The sequence below is a fragment of the Mauremys reevesii genome, linkage group 2 (assembly GCF_016161935.1).
Source record: "Mauremys reevesii isolate NIE-2019 linkage group 2, ASM1616193v1, whole genome shotgun sequence".
NCBI lineage: Eukaryota > Metazoa > Chordata > Testudines > Geoemydidae > Mauremys > Mauremys reevesii.
Window position 1 is genome coordinate 258,994,298 of NC_052624.1, and position 23,141 is coordinate 259,017,438.

A 23,141-nucleotide genomic window follows, 5' to 3' on the forward strand; every position below is an offset into this window, starting at 1 on the left:
TGTGTGTGTGATGCTGAGAGACCCTGGTTGCTGGCAGGTGTGATTGAACTTGGGATCTTTGGAGCTTAGTGCATGAGCCTCAACTACATGAGCTAAAAGCCACATTCCCCTTAGCTAAGTCTATAGAGCAGACTCATTAATCTCTCTCTAAGTGGTCTCGGTGACACTAGATGGGACATAGCACCACACCCAGGAGGTGTGTGTGTTACCTATGCATGCACACACAGTGTGTGTTTGTGTGTATGTGTTCACGTGTGGGGTGTGCGTATGTGTGTGTTTGGTGCGTGCATGTATCTGCAATGGGGATTCAGAGGGATCAGGCAACTTTTACACCACTGTCACCCCAGACAGGAGACACCAGTGTAGATCAGGAATAACACCACTGTAGTCAATCAATGGCATTACACCAGTTTAAATATGTAAAGAGATTGATCATTTTCAGGCCAATGACTCTAGCCCAATGGCGGACTTGAGTGAGACTTAGACCAGGGGAATGAGTGATAGCCCTGGTCGATGGCAACAACCAAGGAAATCTAAGTGTTTGAGGCTAGCTAGACTGGGTTTGAACACAATGCTGTCTGCTAACATTCTATGTTCCAGCCATAGAAATAAAATAATTTAGAAGCAAGTAATTGTAGAAAACTAATAAAGGAAACAAAGGGACGCAAGAAAAAAATTCAATGGCCAGAAGAATTAAGAAAAATAAGTAGGAGTGGTTTTTTTTCCCCATATATTAAGAACAAAAAGAATCCTAACAAAAGTACTGGTTCAGTTACTAGATGGGAATGGTAACATTATCAATAATAATAATGCAGAAAAGGAAAAAGTGTTCAATAAATATTTCTGTTCTGTATTTGGGGAAAAGCCACTTGACGTACTCTTCTGATAATGATGATGATGACGACGACATTCTTTACATTTCAGTAGTAACTTATGAGATTGCTAAACAGGAGCTTCTAAAGTTAGACAATTTTAAATCAGCACGTCAGCAGAGAATTAACATTCAAGAGTTTTAAAGGAGCTGGCCAAGTAGCTTGGCTAAACCATTAATGTTGATTTTCAGTAAGTCTCATAACACTGGGAAAATACCAAGAGAGTGGAAGAAAGCTAAAAGAGATAAATGCGATTGTCACAGATGTTGCAACTTCATGCAATATTTTTGGGGACCATATTATGTTAAGTGTATGAATGATTTATGTAAAACTGTGGGTCAGGGATTGTGTGTAACTCTATGAAAGGGTTGCCACAGTTCCATCAAGAACTAAAACCAGTAGGGGACAGATAAGGTGAATTACATAGGTTACTTCCACAGAGATATCAATTACTGGGGATGGTTGCATATATTGGCTCAAACTATTTTTTTTCCAGAAAGCAACATACAAAGAATGGGCACTTGATATAAAAAAGCTGGGTTTAAACTGACTCGGGACCTTCTTTCTAATCCAGCAAACAGACAATACATCCCATCTGTCCAAGGGCCTCATCAAATGCAGAAGAGTTGGAAAGACATTGGCCTCCCAGAGCCCCATAACACTGATGAGTGATCTCTGGTAAACTTTTAGCTTGACTATAGGAACTTTCATTGTTTTTTTTAACCTGTTTTCTCTGTAAAGCTTTTGTCTTGAGAATAAAGATGCTTGCTTAGAAAGAGCAATCTGGTAACTTGTAATGGCTGGCAATACACTGTTCATAGCCCTCAGAGAGGGCAAAACATGGGAGCTGGCATTTAGCTAGACTGGCTTGTTGGAAAGATCACTGTGTATGGCAGGAAGCTGTGCATACTTAAAATCCTCATCGGGAGGGAGAGAGAAATGGGTCTTTGCCCAAGAGAGGTGACAGCTCGGAGCCAGAAATCTTAAGTGGGTGTCCTGTAGAAACTACAGGGGTGGGAATACAGGTGCAACTATCCTGAAACTGTGACAGGAATTACCTAGGTAATTATAAGCCTAGCAGTCTGACACTGATCCCAGGCAAGAAAATGGAACAGCTGATTCAGGACTCCATTAATAAAGGATCAATGACAATCAACATAGGTTTATGGAAATTAGATCCTGTCACTCTAACTTGATATATATTTCTGATGAGATTACAATTTAGTTATAGAGGTAATAGTGTTAATATAAGACTTCTGTAAGACATTTGATTAGGTGCCACATGACATTTTGATTAAAAAAACAAGAATGATACAAAATTAACATGATAAACATTAAATTGATTAAAAATGGACTGAGAAGTCTCAAAATGTATTTGTCAATGGGGAATCATCATCAAGTGAGCGTGTTTCTATTGAGGTCCCTCAGGGATTGGTTCTTGGCCCTACGATATTTAATATTTTTAATCACTGACCTGGAAGAGAATATAAAATTATCACTGATAAAGTCTGCAAATGGCACAAAGATTGGGGAGTGTTAAATAATGAAGAGTCCAGTCGTTGATGCAGAGCAATCTGGATTGCTTGTTTAATTGGGCACAAGTGAACACTATGTGTTTTAGTAGTATGTAAATACACACATCTAGGAACAAAGAATGTAGGATATACTTACAAGATGTGTGTGTGGGGGGGCTCTATACTGGGAAGCAGTGATTCTTGGAAAATATTTGGAGGGTGCATTGAATAATCAGCTGAACATGAGCTCCCAGTGCAACACTGTGGCCAAAAGGGCTAATGAGATCCTTGGATACATAAACAGGGAAATCTTGAGTCGCAATAGAGAGGGTTATTCTACCTCTGAATTTGACACTGGTGTAATCACTCCTGCAATACTGTGTCCAGTTCTGGTGTCCACAATACAAGAAAGATGTTGATAAATTGGAGAAGGTTCAGAGAAGAGCCACAAGAGTAAATAAAGGCATAGAAAACGTGTTTTATAGCGATAGACTCATGGAGCTCAATCTATTTAGCTTAACAAGGAGAAGATTAAGGGGTCACTTGATCACAGTCTAAGTACAAGGGGAACAAATATTTCATAATGGGTTATTCAGTCTTGCAGACAAAGGTATAACAAGGTGCAAAAGTTGGAAATTGAAGATAGACAAATTCAGCCTGGAATTAAAGCATTAAAAGTTTAACCATGAGGATAATTAACTATTGAAACAAGTTACCAAGAGTTATGGTGGATTCTCCATCCCTAGCAATTTTAAAATCAAGATTGGATTTTTTATTTTTTTTTTAGTTCAAAAGAAATTATTTTGGGGAAGTTCTCTGGCCCATGTTCTAAGAACCTAAGACTGGCCATATTGGGTCAGACCAATGGTCCATCTAGCTCAGTATTTCTCTTCTGACAGTGGCCAGTGCCATACGCTTCAGAGGGAGTGAACAGAAGAGCGCAATTTATTGAGTAATTCTTCCTCTATTGTCCGGTCCCAGCTTCTAGTAGTCAGAAGTTTAGGGACACCCAGAGCATGAGGCTGTATCCCTGATCATCTTGGCTAATAGCCATTGAGGGACCTATGGTCCTTGAATTTATGTAATTCTTTCTTTCTTTTTTTTTAATCCAGTTATACTTTTGGCCTTCACAACATCCCCTGTCAACAAGTTCCACAGGCTGACTGCATTATGTGAAGAAGTACTTCCTTATGTCTATTTTAAACTTCTTGTATACAGGAGGTCAAAACAGATGATGACAATGATCCTTTCTGGCCTTGACATGTATGAATCTATTAATCCATGAGGCATGGTATAAAATACATTTTCATGGAGTCATCTAAATAATCATGTACTGGTGTACATTCTGTAAATAAAGTTGATGAGTGACATCTTATTCTTTGACTATGTCAATCATTTCTATCTCAGAAAGGAAATAACTTACTCACGGGGTTTAAAGGTTCCTGGTGATTCAGAAGCCATGACAATTTGTTATTTGACTGTTACTTCCAGGAGATGACAGCTCCATGTATATACAATAAAGCTATTTTTTCAACTTGGCATTGTAGGTGTAATAATGGGCTCTACCACTGATAGCGTCAATTTGTAAAATGTATCAAGATTCTTGCAGTAAACAGTGATTTATAAATTGAGTTTTTGAATGCATGGCAACTGTACTATAATTAAAGGGCCTGATTCTCCTCTTTTATACCAGTATACATCAGGAATAACACCACTGAATAAGTACCAAAGTGTTTTGATTATTTGGGGTGGGTGTGTGTTTTTGTTTGGTTTGTTTAACTTTATGGACTGCATTTTCAGGACACAACCCTATTGCATTCAAACTCCAAGCAATCTAGAACCCAGAGCAAGTCAGACAAAGACATTTCCAAAACAAGTTTATTCTTAACCTGTCTAAGCCCAATGTGTATTTCCAAATCCTATGTACCTTAAGTTGGGGTACTGTATTTCAAACTCATATTGTCCTGAACCCAGAGCATTCAGGATCCAGACAGACTGTAAGATGTTTCAAAAATTCAGTCTGCCTCAAATTTGAGCTAACACCTTTACTTAAGTGTAGACTTCAAATCTCACATTTACCATCCCAAATCCAAATCCAAATTGGTGTCTATAATGTCTTCATTTGCACTTACACCATTTTTTCCCTTCCAGTTACGATTGACCACAATGTTTTCAATCACTTTATACCAGTCCTGTCCCCTCTTTGGATGTATGGAACCCCTGCTTGCTTGGAGTGACACTCTGTCACCCTCTAGTGGTGGCTATGCCAGCTAGAGAGCGATGAGCCTGTTACAGCCTTGGCTAAGAGACATGTGTGTTTTAGCTCTGTAAGTCAAGGCTTGTGCATTTAGCTTAAGAGGTCACAGGTTTGATATCCACTGCCCATGCCCCTGTGTGGATTGGTGTTACATAGATATATATATACACATACAAATCTGATAGCAAATAACCAAATTCTCTGAAAAAAATAAATAAAGCTCTTTGCTCATGGGACATCCCCTAGACATTGAGAACCACCCAGTATCACCTAGTCACCAGTTACTAATCTCCCTTCTCTGGAAAAGATTACTGAGAAGGTTATAATGAGACAATGTTAAATATATATCTGAAGCCCTCAGATTTTATAGACTCATTGCATTCTGGTTTTGGAATTTGAATAGAACGATATGGCATTGAGACTGCACTGGTCTCATCAGTCAATACCATTTTCTCTAATCTATCCTACAATATTTCTCTATCTACTTACCGGGCTCCCATTACCTCAGATATACAGACCTTCCAAGTATTTAGCAAGATAGCTAAATATTGTGAGGTAGGAAACTATTGTCCTCAATTTACTGATGGGGAACTGAAAGACACAAAGTCTGAGGATATGTCTCACTGCAATGAAACACCCACAGTGTCCCATGTCAGCTGACTCGGTCTCATGGGGTTCAGACTATGAAGTTATTTACTTGTGGTGTAGACATTAAGGCTCAGGCTGGAACCAGACTCTGGGACCACATGAAGGGGGCGGATCACAGAGTCTGACTTCCAGCCCAAGCCTGAACTTCTACACTGCAATTTCACAGCCCCGTAGCATGAAGTCTGTGAGACTGAGTCAGCTGATACAGGCCAGTCGTGGGTATTTAATTGCAAGGTAGACATAGCCTGAATCACTTGACAAAGAACAGACAGGAAATATATAGTAGAATTAAGCCCACATGTCTTTGAGTCCCACAGAAGTGTTCAAAACAGTGGTGGGCAACCTGCAGTGCCCAGGCTGCAAGTGGCCCATCAGGGTAATCTGATTGCGGGCTGCGAGATTTTGCTGATGTGGACCATCCAACCGTCCACAAGCACAGCCCCTTACAGCTCCCAGTGGCCGTGGTTTACCATTCCCGGCCAATAGGAGTTGTTGGAACATGCCAGAAGCCTCAACTGTATAGTACATAATAGTTTATGACTATATATATATATAAGCAGTTTGGATCTAAGGTTGATCTTTAAGATGTGAGACCCCTTTGAACTCAACTAACTATTTACAAGATGATCAAAAGACCCTCTGCTTACTTTTAGCCCCCACATATGGTACTTTCACTCAGTATATAATAAACTGTATATAACACTTTTCATCTGCGGATCTCAAAGCATTTTAAAAAGACAAATATATCCCCATTTTACAGAAGGGAAAACTGAGGTACAGAACACTAAAGTGATTTGCCCAAGGACAAACAGTGAGTCAGTGGCAAGGCCTGAAAAAGAATCTATTGTTACCTAACTTTCTGTAGTTCTCCATCTACTCTCCACATTTCCTCTGTATAATCCAGATAAGACTCTATTCCTATTGAAAGACTTAGAGCCTGCACCAAGTCAACTTCCAGCAACCTTAATTGAGAAGTTCACTAACATGCTGTGACTTTTCTGTAGTGGGCTGTTCTCATAACAGCAGCAGAATAGATTGTAGATTAATCAATATAATATGGGAACCAAATACAAATTTACAATATGCCTAAGAAGAACTCACATGTTAGTCAGCTGGGTAAAAGCTTCTTTGCAGGTGGAGGACAGAGAGCAGCTTGCCCAGGCCTCATGCAGCTTTCCTCCCTAATGGGGGCTGCGCCTCAGCCAGACAATCAAGATCCCCTTTATATAGGGGCACTCAAACAACTTGTTTTATTACCTAAAGTCTACTATGGCTGGCCAGCTCCCACCACCACTTTAGACATTCAAATACTATGGTGAATAGGGTCATAAAAGTGTCCATAGGCAGACCCCTGTAATGATGTTTCATTCAGCAACTAGAAGAGGAAGTGACACCCAGAATAATTTAACCCATATATCTCAGAATCTATTTTTCCTGGCTATTGTAAAATGAAAAAATAAAATACGTGTTATAATCTAAATCTTCAAAATATTTTAGTTGCCAACATTTCAAAGCTACTGACTCATACCAATTTATTACTAAGGCAACATTTTGATTGTGCACCATTTAGATCAGATGTCAACTTTAAATAATGTAATGAAATAAAAATTATTAACAAAAGAGAAAGGATTAATAAGGAAGATACAGAGAACTCTGTTAGAAATACAGCATCAGAGTATTTCCATTCACTATGGCTCAGCACTTGGGTCAGAGAACAGATTTTTTTTTCTTTCACTTTCAGTTTTGTTTTATAGAAAACTATTAGGTTCTGGGGTGATTTCCATTAGTAGGTGAAGAAAGCCCCATTGGTCATCACTTTATTAAAGGCCAGATTTGTTATCTCAGTTGTGTCGTACACATTTCCACATAGCTTGAAAAGAAAGAATGCTAGCAGATTTGTCAGGATTCAAGATGTGTTTTACAAATGAGAAATTAAAATTTGGACTTTAATCATTAGTTTGAGGGACAATACATTACTAATCTAGAATCAAATGCTTCGCTGATTTATGACATTTTCATGACTAAGCCAAAATTTACTCTCAGTCGTACACTTGTAAATCTAGAGTAACTCCACTGAAATCAAGAGTTTTACTTGGGCTTTACAGAGGTGTAAATGGGAGCATTTTGTCCCAATGGGGTTGCGTATGGTTTAAGTCAGGACAGAGTTTGAGCCTTAGGGTTCATTTTAATTAACATTAAAATAAATACTAAAAAATGGATAGCTTCTGCAGATACAGGACCAAGGAAACCATTTTTTTCTTCTGTCAATTGTTAGTTGTTCTCACATAGGAATACTACGGCCTAAAGTACCTCTGGCTACAAGCCACCAACAGGATGTTTTATGTGCAAACATTAATTCACAATATCTACCTGGATAGAGAAAACACATCCCATATACTACTAATCTAAGAGTGAGGAAGAGCTAACAATTACTGCTGCTGCTAGTACCAATCACTAACCTGTGACAGGAATTGAAAGCTTTTCATGGGCACCAATGTAACTAGCTGTAGTCTTAAAAATGATTGTTAGCTTGAAAGAGAGAGATGGGCAGTGAGTGATAGAAGAAATAAATCCATAGAACAGCTTCATATGTTTAAGTCTTTCAATGGTCCAGGAGCTCTTAACAAAATAAAAACATAGGCCCAAAACTCAGGAGTCTGTACATTAATGAATATTTCTGACAGGAAATCTCTCTCAAATCTCTGAAACCTGCACATCAAACACCAAATTAAACTTAATGGCCTAATTTAAAGCCTACTGAGATTGTTAGATCAGGCCCTGAAAGAATAGAGGTGAGAAAAATTGTCTCTTACAGAGTAAACAACAGGAAAAAAGTCTTATCTTTTCTGTTTAAGGGGATGAAAGAGTAACTATACATTAAAGAGTGACACCTGTACCAACAACACTGTAAAACGTAAAGAAAACAACCCAGTAGTACAGAAAACTGCTGAATCTCAGAAATCCTTTCTGAAACCCACAGAACATTAAGGACAGCTGCACTAGAAGTCTCTGCCATTAGAGAAATACAGCACAAAATTGCAGAAATTTCATCTCAGGAAACCTTCCCAAATGGAACTGTGTGGGAACATGGGGTTGTCCAAGCAAAGTGGAGAAGCAGAAAATCTGGGGGACAGATGGAGTCATAAATCAGTGACCAGATAGGGGTACAGTGCTAAGCCTGGGACTCTATTAAAGGTTGTCTACTATTTACAAAATTGTTTGAAAACCATGTATTGTTAGGAGATTACAACGGCTTATATTTTAGCTCTTCAATCTTTCTCTTAAAAGTCAGCTATGGGTTGTAATAAAACATATTTAAGATATTTTCATATAGGTATACAATATGTATTTTAACTTCTTTTTTGGGGGGGATGTGGGGGGAGTTAAAATACAACTGGTATTGTCAGGTTAACTATTACATGGATATGAGTGCAATGTCTTGTTTCAATATATTTTAAACATTAATTATAAACAACTCAAACAATATCACACAAAGAAAAAGTACAACATGGTAACTGTAATTGTGCCATTTTAGACTCACAATCAACTGAAGTTAGTTGATTCATCTGTAGTTGTTTGGTTATTTAATTTGGGTATTTGAGGTCTGTGGGGGAGAGGGGAAAGGATTATCTTTATATTGCAATTAATTGCTATCATATTAATTATAATTATAGTGTCTGATCCAAAGTCCACTGAAGTCTATGGAAAGACTCTAGTAAGCTTCAGTGGGCTTTGGATCAAGCCCCTAGCCAAATAATGAAACAATATATTACAGATGGATTAAAATTATGCTCTGGAAGTCAGGAAAGCAAACTTTGTTTAAAGAAATCTTAGAAAGGCCATCTTCCAACTCTTTGAATGATGCCTTCACTTCAAAACCCATCTCTCTCTTTCTCTACTATCCATTACTTTTTAGTTGCAATGCAGGCAAAGTCAAGTGAAGAAAAGTTTTTTTGATTAATGTTAATTCATCTGTCTGGACCTGGATTGTATAGTGGATTGTATGTAGGAGGCAAAACAGATATTTGTTCCTTTCTCTTCTTATTTCATTTGTTTGCAGGACTGGATTTGTGCTTCATGCAGACTCTTATGGCCAGAAGGGAGTACTCCTGATTTTCATTTGGGATATTCAAAATCAGAATGAGGCCCAGGGTAACCTGTCTCAGCCAGATGTTTGTGTGCTACATTTGGCCACATCATTGTAAAACCATTTTCAGTAAATAGTGTCAACCTCAGATTCATGGCTTGGAACCTTTGGCATCAGGTTTTTAATTACATCATGGATTGTAACCCTCTCTCTTAGATGGGATGTCCAAAATTCTAATGTTGCAGTAGAACTGTTGACTTTTCAAACACTCTCACTTTCCTGAAGTGCCTGTACACACACAGTTTTCAGTCCACTGTGTTTTTATTACACTTTTTCCCACTATTTGTTATTTACGTTTCAGTGGACACTCCTTGCAGTTTCATTCCCTCAGTTTTATTTCACTTGGTCTCAAAGGAGTCCATGGAAGTTTGAAAGGTATTTAGTTTAAAATTAAGAGATGCCAGAAGTTCCGTTACTGAAGTTGCCCATAAGGTGTTGGAAAATGCAGAGGCCACCCTGGGCCTAAAGGAGGATGCTATACCTATGACTTGCACTCCCCATATATGAGATGCAAAGTCTTGTGCACCTAAGGCATTGGAAAATGCAGAGCTCACCCTAGCCTTAAAAGAAGGCTTCAGACCTATGGCAAAGTCATGTCCATCACCCTTAAAATTAAGATATGTTTTAGGCATTTTTTGTTCTTTGTTTACATTAGATTTTTAAAATGCACAGAGATTGTGAGTTTCAAAGGCTTGGACTCATTTTTCCCCTCTCTAGTTCAGGAGTCCAGATACTGACTGGAAGAAAGATGATTTAATAAGGATACCAATGTCAACCTGGGAAGCAATTTAGCACTGTGGGGATGTGGTTGCTAAAGTGTGTATCATATATGAAGCAGTAATGCAGAACACTCTCTAAAGGAACATGTAAAACAAAAAACCCACTCCAAAATTTTGTGAAAATTTTGCCTGGAATCTAGAAATCAGGCTGTCGCAATCCGATACGAAGTTATGGCTTTGAATGGCCAATTGTCGGTCCACGGCCATCTTGTCCTGTTAAAAGGACAGGACTGCCTCCATCTTGGACTAGGTTCTTGGATATAGGAGAGGGCAGAGACTCAATCCTGCCTAGCACACTGGCTGTGTATGTTCTCCTGTGTTTTTTCTCCTTTCTCCTGCTGGGCCATCTAAAGGTCAGGCTAGTTCTGTGTGTGAAGGCCTGATTCTGCCCGGCAACCTTTTTTTTGGGCCGGTCCTCTGGAGGTCAGGTTAATTCTGCCCAGCGACTCACTTTCCCGCTCTTTTTGGACCCAGTCATCTAAGGGTGAAGCTTGTTTACTTGTCAACTCCAGTGTGCCGTGTGCAAATCCTGCTAACGTGGGGTGGCAACAGCTCAAAGCCTGGAGGGAGGAGGGACCAGGGAGCCAATCAGATACTGACACGAGGGAGTGAGACCTCTTAATAAAACTAGGTTTCCCCCCAAAATTTGTGTGGAGCATCCGCGTGTTAGCTGAAGGACCTGATCAGCCTTTCGGCCAGGATCTCCTCCCGGTAAAGCGCGCTCGTGTCGTATCGTTTGGATTCGTTGTCGTTTGGACCCAATCCCTGTCAGCTCATCATGCTTCTGGTGTCTGTTCTGCTGGTCAGCTGCACCTGGAGTGTGGTATTTGTTTTTTGATATCTGACAGTTAGCCTCTTATTTTTCCCCTCCCTAACTCGGTACCAAGTATCTACTCAGGATATCAGGATTGTATTAATGAGCTCAGAATTGCACAATTGCTTAGCTAGCTTGTATAGTTGTTCTAGTTTTTAGTAAATTGTTAATTGCAAACTGTTTTATGTGTGTGAATCACTGCTCTGTCTTTGTCCGGAGTGCATGAATCTGGGAGCTGTCTCCACCTGGAGATTAGCAGACCAAGGGGTTCCCGTCCCCGCGGTCTGAGTGAGTGGAATCTGCCCAGCTGCAGCCGCACCACACTCTGGGTTACCCTTAGTGTGAAAGCAAGGGTGGCTGAGGCAGTGGCCCGTGGGTCTCTGTTCTGTGTTGCACCGGGTACCGCCCTGACGAACCCAATTCCTATCTTGTAAGATTGGTGTGTCTGCCTATTTGGTGTGGTGTGGTGAGCAGTATAAAGTGTATTATTACTGTGTTTTGGGGTGTGTTTGTAATTTTGATACCATCCCAGCCAAAGTTGCCTACTCCCCCAGCCCAAGTTGTAATTATCCCCCAAATAAACGCAGCCACTTGGCTTTTCACTGTTATTCTGGTCCTGCCTGTTTTTCCTCACTCAATACCAAGCTTAACGGACCGCAATCTATTTCGGACACAGGACAGGAGGCATTTATTATTTTCTAGCCTCCTCACAGGAAATGCTACCATGCCAGAACATCTCATCTCCCTTGTCTTCTTTTCCACCTCACTGCAATTGCCTCTGGCCTGGCCTGTGTGTCTATTGTTCTCAGACACCATGGCAAATGGAACAATACAAAAACAGGCTGACCAACCATTCTTTCCCCTTTCCCAGCAATGCAACATAATTCTAATCTAGAACTGCTACAATAATAGTGATTGTGTGTAAATGTATTTTATATGTTTTACCTTAAGTAATACAAAAATACATTTATATTACCTTAAGTAATTAACAGAAATACAACTATTAATTATTTTGTGGATACTTCTAAAGCATGTCACAGACATTTACACACAATCACTATTATTGTAGCAGTTCTAGATTAGTATTATGCTGGGAAGGGGGAAAGAATGGGAGATCAGCCTGTTTTTGTATCGTTCCATATGTGTGTGTGTGTGTTTCTGTGTCTGTGTGTGCACATATGTGTTAGATTCATCATTTTAATGTCATGACATATTCTTTTAGAATAACTTTATCATTATTAAGTTTATCGTTGATTTGGATTGGAATAGCAGAACAGTAACAGATAAAGTATTTGCCCAGGCCCCTGAAGTGACAACTGAATATGTCAAAGCCACATTTACTTGGGTTTTATGAGAGTTATTAAAAATATTTGGAGGAGAATTATTTGAGGAAACTTAAAAGATGTTATTACATAAAATAAAGAGAATTGGAACAGAGGAAGTAACGTTTTCTCTAAGAAATAATTTTTAAGAAAACAATATGCATATCTGAGTAAATCTTTCAGTCTTCAAGAGTCTTGCATTCTCTGTTCACACCTTCCTTAGATAATTATTATTAGTTTGAGGTTAAATAAGCGTAACAAAGCATGCAAATGATGTTTGATCCTTTCCTGCAGTACATCCATCCGCTTGAAACAGGGCATGTCTAGCCTCAAACCACAAAAAGGAGGTACAAGTTACTGAGTCAGGATTTCCTGTCCTATAGTAATGACAGTTTGGACTTGATGATTTACATTATTATAAAAATAGCCTGGCCCTCAAAAGATTAAACTACAGAGACTAGATGTTTTCCCCATCAAAGACAAAGGTAAAATCCTCAGTTTTCAATGGGAGCAGGATGGGGCACAGAGTGGGTACCAGTTACAGACTGTTGGTCTGATCCTGCTCCCATTGAAGACAATGGGCCATTTACCCACATTACAACCCAAATAACCTATGTTAAAAGAGCACTATTATGATTGCGAAGTCAAGCACCCAAAAGTTAGAAAATGCCAGAATTAAGATTGCCTGTGCAAATTTATCCTGGCTTCCTTGTCCACTTGCATTATGATTCAGTCTCTAATTACATCATTATCACACTCTTTTTTCCTCACATACCCATGCGTCATTCAGTGATCAGACTGAACGGTGCTCATTTAATGAGCAGCTATTCAATATTTTGTTTTCTCCTTATTGTTCGAAGTGTGGCCCCAATTATTTTTTTTTTACCGCAGGCTCTTCAAACTCTGCACTGAAGACAGAATTATTAATTTTGTCATGGGCTTTTCTATGGCACTCATCACTATAGTATTCAAATGCGTCACAAACATTAATTAATTTAGCTTCTCAAAACTCATATGCAGTTAGGGGTGGTATTATTCCCATTTTACGAATAGGGAGATGAGACAAAGAGAGATTAAGGTCAAAAGCAATCACTACTTTTGGGGCCCAATCTGAGACACTTAGAATTGTATTGCTTCAGAGTACTTAGCATTATATAGCACTTTATATACTCAAGCTCAGCTCCTGGTGACTTCAGCTGCAGATGTGAGTGCCAGCAATTCTGCGAATCAAGCCCAGGGTTTCAAGTTGAACACCCAGAAAATAAGGAACACCCAAGCAATGACCACCTACAAAAGTCCGGTTTAAGTGACTGGCTAAGCATCACACAGAAATTCTGTGGTAGAGACAGGGATATAATCCAGTTCTCCAGGGCAGCATTCAACTCCCTAGCCATGAGACCCCTTCTTCTCTTCCTGAAATCACCTGCTTCATTCACTACACACCTTCTGTCTTCTACAAGAAATGGGGTAGGGGTCCTACAGACGACAGCGTCCTCCATTACATAATCTTCATTCATCCCCTCAAATGGGCTTATCATGTGAAGTGAATAATGTAAGGATCTCATGGGAAAAAAAAGATTATGTGATTGTGTAATTAAAGACAAACATAATGTTTATGTACAAAGGGGCTGAATTAAGGTAGCTCATAGTCTGCCATCCTCAACCCTCTCCCTTGTTGCCCAGCCAGTCCCAGTTCTCCAACCCCATGCCAGCTCCTTGTCAAATATCTCTCTCCTCCCTCTCACTCCTGCTCCCTCCACTAGTCCCAGTCTCCCCACCCCCAGCCCCTCATCTGATTTTAGTGCCCCCCAGTCAACTGGGTCCCAGTCTCCCAATGCCAATTGCCTCACTGGATTCCCAGCCCCAGTCCCCTTGGCTAACCAGTCCCAGTCTGCACTCATCCTCCCTCACTAATCCCAGACTTCCCCCTCAAATCCTACTCCCAGTTTCTTTTCCCTCCAGTCCACCTCACCAGACTATTTGTCCTAATCTACTCCTTTCCCCCTGCCCTGGTCCAGCTTTTCACCTCTCTGCACTGGATTCAGATTGTTTCCTCCTCCATTCTACTTGGGTGCCAGTAGGAAGCCACTGAAAACACTGGAGAGACAGACTCTCTGCTTTCAGTTCCAGTGCCCAGCCCCACCATGGCCCAGAGGAACTTGGAGCAGCCATTATAGGAAAAGTCTGTCTTCATCCCTATAGCCCTTGGCTAGAGCATGCTCAGCTGCTTTGAAGAAATGGCACATGTACCGTCTGGTCAGTGATAGTAGCTGTTAGAGCAGTGGTCCCCAACGTGGTGCCCATGGGTGCCATGGCGCCTGCCAGGGCATTTATGTGCTCTCGCCTAGTGCCTAGCAGGGGAGAGAAGCCGCAGCCCTGCACCTGACGGGGACAGAGAACTCAGGGGCTGCAGGCTGCGGGCACCAGTGTTCTCGGTTTCTGGCAGGCGCAGGGCCGCGGCTTAAGTCAGAGACAAGCCGCAGCCCCGCGCCTGCCGGGAACAGAGAACTCCAGGGCTGCAGGCTGCGGGTGCCGGTGTTCTCTGTCCTCACAGCTTCTCTCCGGCTTCTCTCTTCTCTCTGGATTCATATATTATGTTATATTAAATATGATGTTTTTCATATTATTTAATGTACAAATACAAAATAAGCCTCGAAAAAGTGTTGGCGCCTGCCACACTCTTCTGAAAACATGAATATGCTACTGGCCACAAAAAGGTTGGGGACCACTGTGTTAGAGGTTTGAGCATGCACAGTGAGGACAGAATCTTTGAGGACTTTAGCTGCTAATATCTAAGAAGTCTCTATTGAACTGCAATTTTTCAAAGGCTTATAACTTGGATAAATTTCAGCAGATTTTCACAAGGATAGAAAAAGACATAGTCCTGACACAAGGGCAACTCCCTGCCAAATTTCAAGTCCCTGCTCCAAAGCTTGGGAACAGCACAGCATATAAAAGAAAAATCTAAAGATTTATTTTTAACATGGACAAAATACTTTATTTTTCCCTAGCTTAGTTCTTGGAAATGGCTGAACAGTTTTGGCTGAGATAGATAGATAGATAGATAGATAGATAGATAGATAGATAGATAGATAGATAGATAGATCACCCTAATGTAGACACTTCCATGTAAAATTTCAGCCAAAACAGTTCAAGTTTGGCAAAATTATATGCAACTAAAACAAGCTATTATAATGAGAAGCACGAGATAACATTAATATCAGATGGTGCTACCAGCTCTGCATATAGTAAAGTAGATAAAAGAATGATAACTATTGTTTAATCTCTCTGTATACTATATGTATAATACAGTATACCTCCTTCTATATGCATCTCCTTTTCTTTCAAGACCACTGTGGCATTACACCCTTTTTATTATTAACTATTTTCTAAATCTCTCTATTCATATATATTGCACAATCTATAAATGGAATCAAATTCTATTCTAATTCGTTGTAGGGAATCACTTCGCTCTGGCTATCTCATCAGTTGCATCCATTGGAGTCATTGAGTTATGCATATGCAGTTTTGTAGCTACATCACAGAATACAAAGCTATACAAACTGATAGTGAAAGTGTGAGCATCCCGTTCTAATAATAAACATTTAATTTAACAAAAAAAACACTCAGTATCATGTGAATAATTAAACATAATTTACATTGCCACTGATTAAAATTACTAGCACAATAAAAGATGTTAATAATCCTATTGGATACTCAAAATCTGCATTTCAAGAAACTGCAAAAGGAGAGTAAAAACTAGTATTTTTTGTTTGTTAATTATACCCTTAGAGAAACTATGCTGTCATCATCTGTTTTATTCAAGAAGCATTAGACAATCAAAGAAAGTATATTAGAACCTGAAATTATCTCCCTTCCTCTCTCCCTCTTTTATTTTAATTTATTTTAACTAAAAGCAGGAATTTAATCTTTGTTTTGAATAGAGAATACAGAGTATCTACCCCAATTATACAATATATACTCTGAGAGAAAGCACTGGATTTTCTCAAAATTTTCCATTTGTTGATGAGTGTGTGAACTAAAATTAATGGAAGTTGGACAATTTAAGAAATACATGATGTCAGCCTCACCTATTTTTGGTGTCGCTCTCACTAAGAGGCTTGTGTGCAGAGGGGAACAGGGGTATGCAAGAGTCTTGGGCTGGAGGCGAAGTTGAGTGTTGAAGCCATAACATTTCATAGACTCCTTATAGCACTGTCTAAGAGCCTCAGCACTGATGGTGGGAATACAGAGAAGTGAATCTCTGTTCATATGAACTCCTCTAGTTCATCAGAGTGAAGTTCCACTCTGATAGCGCATAGGAGGCTTGTCAGAGGGGAGATCCTCTCTGCAATACTTTGCCCCTGCCTCTCTCCCAGCTCAAGCACATTTATCCCACCTCACTCCACACACAGGCACAATTCCCCCATTGTCTGTGCTCAGCCTCATGCTCCCTCTCTCTAGCCATATGCTCCTCTATTGACTAGCTAAAGGACCAAGCACACCATTCTCCCACCATGTCCCTCCACAACATATTACCCCAAACACCAACTAAGAAAGTGTGACTAAGGATTGAGAAGGAAGGCTGCCTATGGGTATGTATAGGAGCGTGGTGGAGCAGGGCTGTGTGAGAAACAGTGGGGACAATATTTTGAGGGCTGTGGGAGAACCAGGTTCATTTGTGTGTGGGAGAGAGATAATCAGGATTTTGTGTGGGGAGCCACATGGCTGTAGAAAGAGCATGAGACTTCCCACCATACAAGCCTCTACCATGGCTGTAGAAAGAGCAGGGAAAGGGACTTCCCACTACAGAAGCCTCTTCCACTCAACCTCTGTCAGTCACACACATCACATTCATCTCTCCCCCGAGCTACTCATCTCCAAGGTATTTGTATGTATGTGCACATACATATATATGAATATTCTTACAACAGAGTGGGATTAATATCAAATATACAGAGCCTAAATTAAGCATAGTTAAGGAGTGTCAAGCTGCTGAAGAAAATTATACTACTGGATCCACTCCTTCAATACTTATCAGAAAAATACTCTTAGACTTTCTTTGAAGTCTGGTAGTTTTGCCTTAGTAAGTAGATCAGGTCTTATAACTAATGGTTTGTCACAGTATAGATTTGGAAAATGATTGCTTGGAATTACTTAAAAAATAAAAATAAAAGTTACATTATTTCTTTGGTTTAACCATTTAAAAAGTAGTAACATTGGAGTAACAGTTTAAAACCACAATCATATTGCCTGATTATTAAACCCAGTAGATGAAGCAGTGCAAGAAGGCAAGCAGGAGAGAACCATTGCTCTTTCTTCAGCACCTCGGCCAATCCAAAGGCAGCAGGATCTCTGCACAGAGCTTTCTGAAAGCAGTTCTGCTAGCTCCAATTCCTTCTTCTATAGATCAGAGAAGAGTGGAATCTGTGACACTCCCACCTCCACCTCCTTTGTGACAAGCCACTGGCCCTAATTATTAGCATTCTTGCTGTCTGTCAGCTGCCTTTGAAGCCATGCCAACGTAGCAAAAGTCATGGATTTTTTTTTAAACCATGGAAACAACAATTTCTGTCACAAACATGACAAAAATATGGCTTTATAATACTTACTACAATTTGGAGGCTTATTCTGCTTCTATTGAAGTCGATGAAAATTATGTCATTAACTTCAATGAGAGGAAGAACATGACCACAATTGGCTCAAGTAGCACTATATAAGATTCTATTTAAAAAAATATTAACTTACTTGAAAACTGGATGGCAAACCCAGATTTGCTTATATAAAAGTCTGTGTCGAATTGGATAGTCACTATGTTCAGTGTGCTGTGAATGCCTTCTGGAATAAGAGATCCACTAATTTCCTTGAGTAGCATCTCATTTTCTGGTGGCCCATCCCAAACTCGTAATATATCATGTGATGCTTCGGTATCGAAAGCAAGAAACTGGAGGCTGTAAAGCATCATGATAGTTCTGTCAGCATTTTTTTCCCCCAGAAACATCTCTTTAATTATAATATTAAAATCAATATAGCAAGTAAATCTGAATTTACACAAATATTTCTCCATATTACTTTTGATACTATGAACCATAAAAGTAAAGATGCGAACATATATGAAACATACAAAGTATTTTGATAATGCTTTGAATTTTTCTTTGAATCTAACTATATATGAGTTTACATACGGGTTGGGCTATTCAAATACAGGTTGAACCTCTCTAGTCTGGCACCATCGGGACCTGACTGGTGCCGAACCAGAGAATTTGCCAAACCATGGGAGGTCAATATTTTAGCGAGTGGGTCTCTTTTTATTTTTATCTTGCCAAGGAGAATAAATGGAACAATGCTTGCAATGCCGCCTCACCAAGGCTTACCGGCTCTCTTCATAACAAAGTCTTAGTGTTGTTACATGATTTTACTGTTTTGGGACAAGGAAATAAACAGATAAAGCATTAAAAAAAAACAAAATAAAATCATGCCCGACCACAGATGTTGCCGGACCAGAGAGTGCTGGACTAGAGAGGTTCAACCTGTAATCCAAATGATTTTTTTTAAAGAGCATTTCAGGTATTATTTTCTTAGTCATGTTAAAATAACATCATGTTATATATGTCAAAATCTGATCAACACAAATTAAAATGTACCCATATAATTCTTTTGGAAATACATATGTTGTTTCAGTGAAGCATCTAATGATAAAGGATATGGAGGTAGATATTACCGCATCCGAGGTAGAAGCCAAACCTGAACAGCTTAATGGGACTAAATTGGGGGGCCCATATAATCTTCATCCAAGAATATTAAAGGAACTGGTACCTGAAATTGCAAGCCCATTAGCAAGAATTTTTAATGAATCTGTAAACTCAGGGGTTATACCGTATGACTGGAAAATTGCTAACATAGTTTCTATATTTAAGAAAGGGGGAAAAAAGTGATCCGGGGAACTACAGGCCTGTTAGTTTGACATCTGTAGTATGCAAAATTTTGGAAAAAAAATTGAAGGAGAAATTAGTTAAGGACATTGAGGTCAACGGTAATTGGGACAAATTACAACATGGTTTTATAAAAGTTAGATCGTGCCAAACCAACCTGATCTCCTTCTTTGAGAAGGTAACAGATTTTTTAGACAAAGGAAACTCAGTGGATCTAATTTACCTCGATTTCAGTAAGGCATTTGATACAGTTCCACATGGGGAATTATTAGCTAAATTGGAAAAGATGGGGATCAATATGAAAATTGAAAGGTGGATAAGGAACTGGTTAAAGGGGAGACTACAACGAGTCGTACTAAAAGGTGAACTGTCAGGCTAGAGAGAGGTTACTAGTGGAGTTCCTCAGGGATTGGGATTTGGGACCAATCTTATTTAAGCTTTTTATTACTGACCTTGGCACAGAAAGTGAGAATGTGCTAATAAAGTTTGCAGATGACAAACAAACAAAAGTTGGGAGGTATTGCCAATACAAAGAAAGACCGGGATATCGTACAGGAAGATCTGGATGACCTCGTAAATTGGAGTAAAAGTAATAGAATGAAATTTAATAGTGAAAAGTGCATTTAGGGAGTAACAACAAGAATTATTGTTATAAGCAGGGGATGTTATAATCAGTTGGAAGTAACAGAAGAGGAGAAGGACCTCGGAGTATTGGTTGATCACAGGATGACTATGAGCCGCCAATGGGATATGGCCGTGAAAAAAGCTAATTCGGTCTTGGGATACATCAGATGAGGTATTTCCAGTAGAGACAAGGAGGTATTAGTACCATTATACAAGGCACTGGTGAGACCTCATCTGGAATACTGTGTGCAGTTCTGGTCTCCTATGTTTAAGAAGGATGAATTCAAACTGGAACAGGTGCAGAGAAGGGCTACAAGGATGATCCAAGGAAAGGAAAATCTGTCTTATGAAAGGATACTCAAAGAGCTTGGCTTGTTTAGCCTAACCAAAAGAAGGTTGAGGGGAGATATGATTGCTTTCTACAAATATATTAGAGGAATAAATATCAGGGAGGGAGAGGAATTATTTAAGATGAGTACCAATGTGGACACAAGAACAAATGGATATAAACTGGCTATCAGGAAGTTTAGACTTGAAATTAGATGAAGGTTTCTAACCATCTGAGGAGTGAAGTTCTGGAACAGCCTTCCAAGGGGAGTAGTGGCGGCAAAAGACACATCTGGCTTCAAGACTAAGCTTGATAAGCTTATGGAGGGGATGGTTTAATGAGATTGGTCTTTGACTATTAGCGGTAAATCTGCCCAATGGCTTGTGATGGGATGTTAGATGGGGTGAGATCTGAGTTACTACAGAGAATTCTTTCCTGGGTGTCTGGCTGGTGAGTCTTGCCCACAAGCTCAGGGTTTAGCTGATCGCCATATTTTGGATCGGGAAGGAATTTTCCTTCAGGGCAGATTGGCAGAGGCCCTGGGGGGGTTTCGCCTTCCTCTGCAATGTGGGGCATGGGTCACTTGCTGGAAGATTCTCTGCACCTTGAAGTCTTTAAACCATGATTTGAGGATTTCAATGGCTCAGACACAGGTTTGATACAGGAGTGGGTGAGTGAGATTCTGTGGCCTGCATTGTGCAGGAGGTCAGACTAGATGATCATAATGGTCCCTTCTGACCTTAAAGTCTATGATTCTATAAATTGTGATCAGATGCTTGACTTGAAATTAATTACTAAGCTGCCACCTATTCCTTCCGATGTTTCTCTTTTTTCACTTTGTCTTACGCTGGCTGTGTCCAATGGCTTTCAAGCCATATACTCTGTGTATGTGTGTGTAGGTACATGTGTTTGTGTGTTTTAACAGCTACTGGTTCTAAAACTAATCATACTATTTTAACTAATGAAATAATTTTACTACCTAACCCTACAAACCCTCACTCACAAGAATAATGACACTCAGATTTGAGATGGGCTTAAACCAAAATCATTGATCAGACTTTTGTTAGACATATAGGCTTGGATCCACATTTTGGGGATTGAACCCTTCTCTATCGCAAACATAAGCCCATATTTGCTTCAGTTACAGTACCTGACAATATTTCCTGGATCTACTTCAATCATCCACATACAACGCAGATTATTGTCATAGGGAAAAGGATAGCCAGGAGATAAGATTCTTCCTGATGATTCTCCTTTAAAACGGCCTCCACATTCAGCTAATGAAAACACAATTTGAATTACATATCATTTTTATCACATTAAGCATGATTCTCCAAAACTATGTTTATATATTGCTGACCATAAGCATGTTAGGATTCAACACTTTATGAAATTATAACACAAGACAGAAGGAGGACTTAAAATGCTTTGGAAAGATAAGGTACTGGTGTATTTTTACTCACATGTTTATGTATTTTGCTATAATTCCTATGCTTTTCTGATAATTTTGAAGGCAATACAGTCATTATGGAACACACCGTGCCATTTATTTTTAGTAAGAAAAACTCCCCAATTAAGACAATGCAGATCTTAGCTTAACAACTGAAAACATGACAGAGCCATAAAGCTTTAGGAGTAAAATAAATAACAGACATGTAAGCAAGAAAGAAAATGCAAAGTAAGAGAGGCAGAAAAAAACCTAAATAAAGCCAGAAAATGCAGGCTGAAATTAAAAGTTTGGGCTTGAAAAGCAAAGTTGTAAAACTTTTTACCGAAGACGTATAATCATAGCAAAGCTGCATTATTTCTTAAATGACAACAGACGGTAAGTTACTCCCTGTTAGCTGGCCTCAGCCAATCATTAATCAAACCTGAATAATTCATAATCTTTCTAGCCCCTAGCCCACCTCTGAGAAAACCTAATTTTTACAAAGACCCCTCAGGCCTTTTAAATCTCCTTATTTTGCTTTCCTTCCTTTTAAATCACTCTAATGCTTTCTCATTGGCCACGCCAAAGCCAAAATAATGCTTTGATTAGATCTCTTGGTGTAGTTAAAATGCAGTTCAATTTTGATTTAACATCACCTAATATTTAGTTGAGAGATTTATTACCTTATGATCTATGAGCTCTGTGACAAAATTTAATTGAAACAGCACTCTTGATTGATTTTCCGACATAGAAGCAAATTTTCAGAGACAGGTAGTCCCTTCAAGATTCTCATATATTTTTAGGTATTTTCCCAACCTGATAACCCCTACAAGGTCTTTTGAGAAATATTCCTTTGTGACTATTCAAGGCAAAGAATGGGATTGTTACTCTCACTGTAGACTTGGGGCATAAAATGAGTGCACTGTGAGAATAATATTATTTGTTGGTAGAAGAAAATAAAATAAAAATTATATTTGTTCCAAGAAACAATATTAGAAATTCTGATCCAGATTTGAGGATAATGACAATGGAATGATTTTCTTCCCCCCACCATAAGGAATAGAGTATGACATAAACTGTTCATGGCAGTGGAAAACATACATTTGGTTCATTTCTGGTTATTACGGCTGCATGAAATTGATAAATATACTTCCATACATTTTCCAACATTTTGTTTGCATTGGTGTCATAAAGATTATTATTTTTGCATTGAAATGTGAACATTCAAATTATTAATCTGATTCTGACTATAATGTCAAATTAAAAAAACTGCTGACTATCTTTTAGATGTTTTACTGTGACACTTTTTAGTATTAATATAAATTATTATTATTAGAGTTCTAAACTTCAAAACCTGACTTAATATTTGTTAGAGATGAGTCATGATCTCAAACTTCAAGTCAGTATCAAGACTTTCTCTAAATTCAAGAATGTTTGAATTCAGGCGCTTGGTATGGAATATTATCAAGAAAAAG

General features: G+C 39.1%; 1 protein-coding gene across 2 annotated transcripts in view; it reads right to left on the reverse strand.

Moving 5' to 3' along the window:
* The window catches only part of CSMD3 (CUB and Sushi multiple domains 3), a 1,158,685-nt gene that overhangs the window by 337,625 nt on the left and 797,919 nt on the right, over positions 1–23,141 (reverse strand). For both annotated transcript variants that reach the window (XM_039525141.1, XM_039525140.1), the window contains 2 exons: positions 21,388–21,514; positions 18,102–18,304 (listed from right to left, as the gene is read on the reverse strand). In XM_039525141.1, the coding sequence (XP_039381075.1) occupies positions 18,102–18,304; positions 21,388–21,514 (330 nt within the window). The remainder of the gene's footprint in view (positions 1–18,101; positions 18,305–21,387; positions 21,515–23,141) is intronic.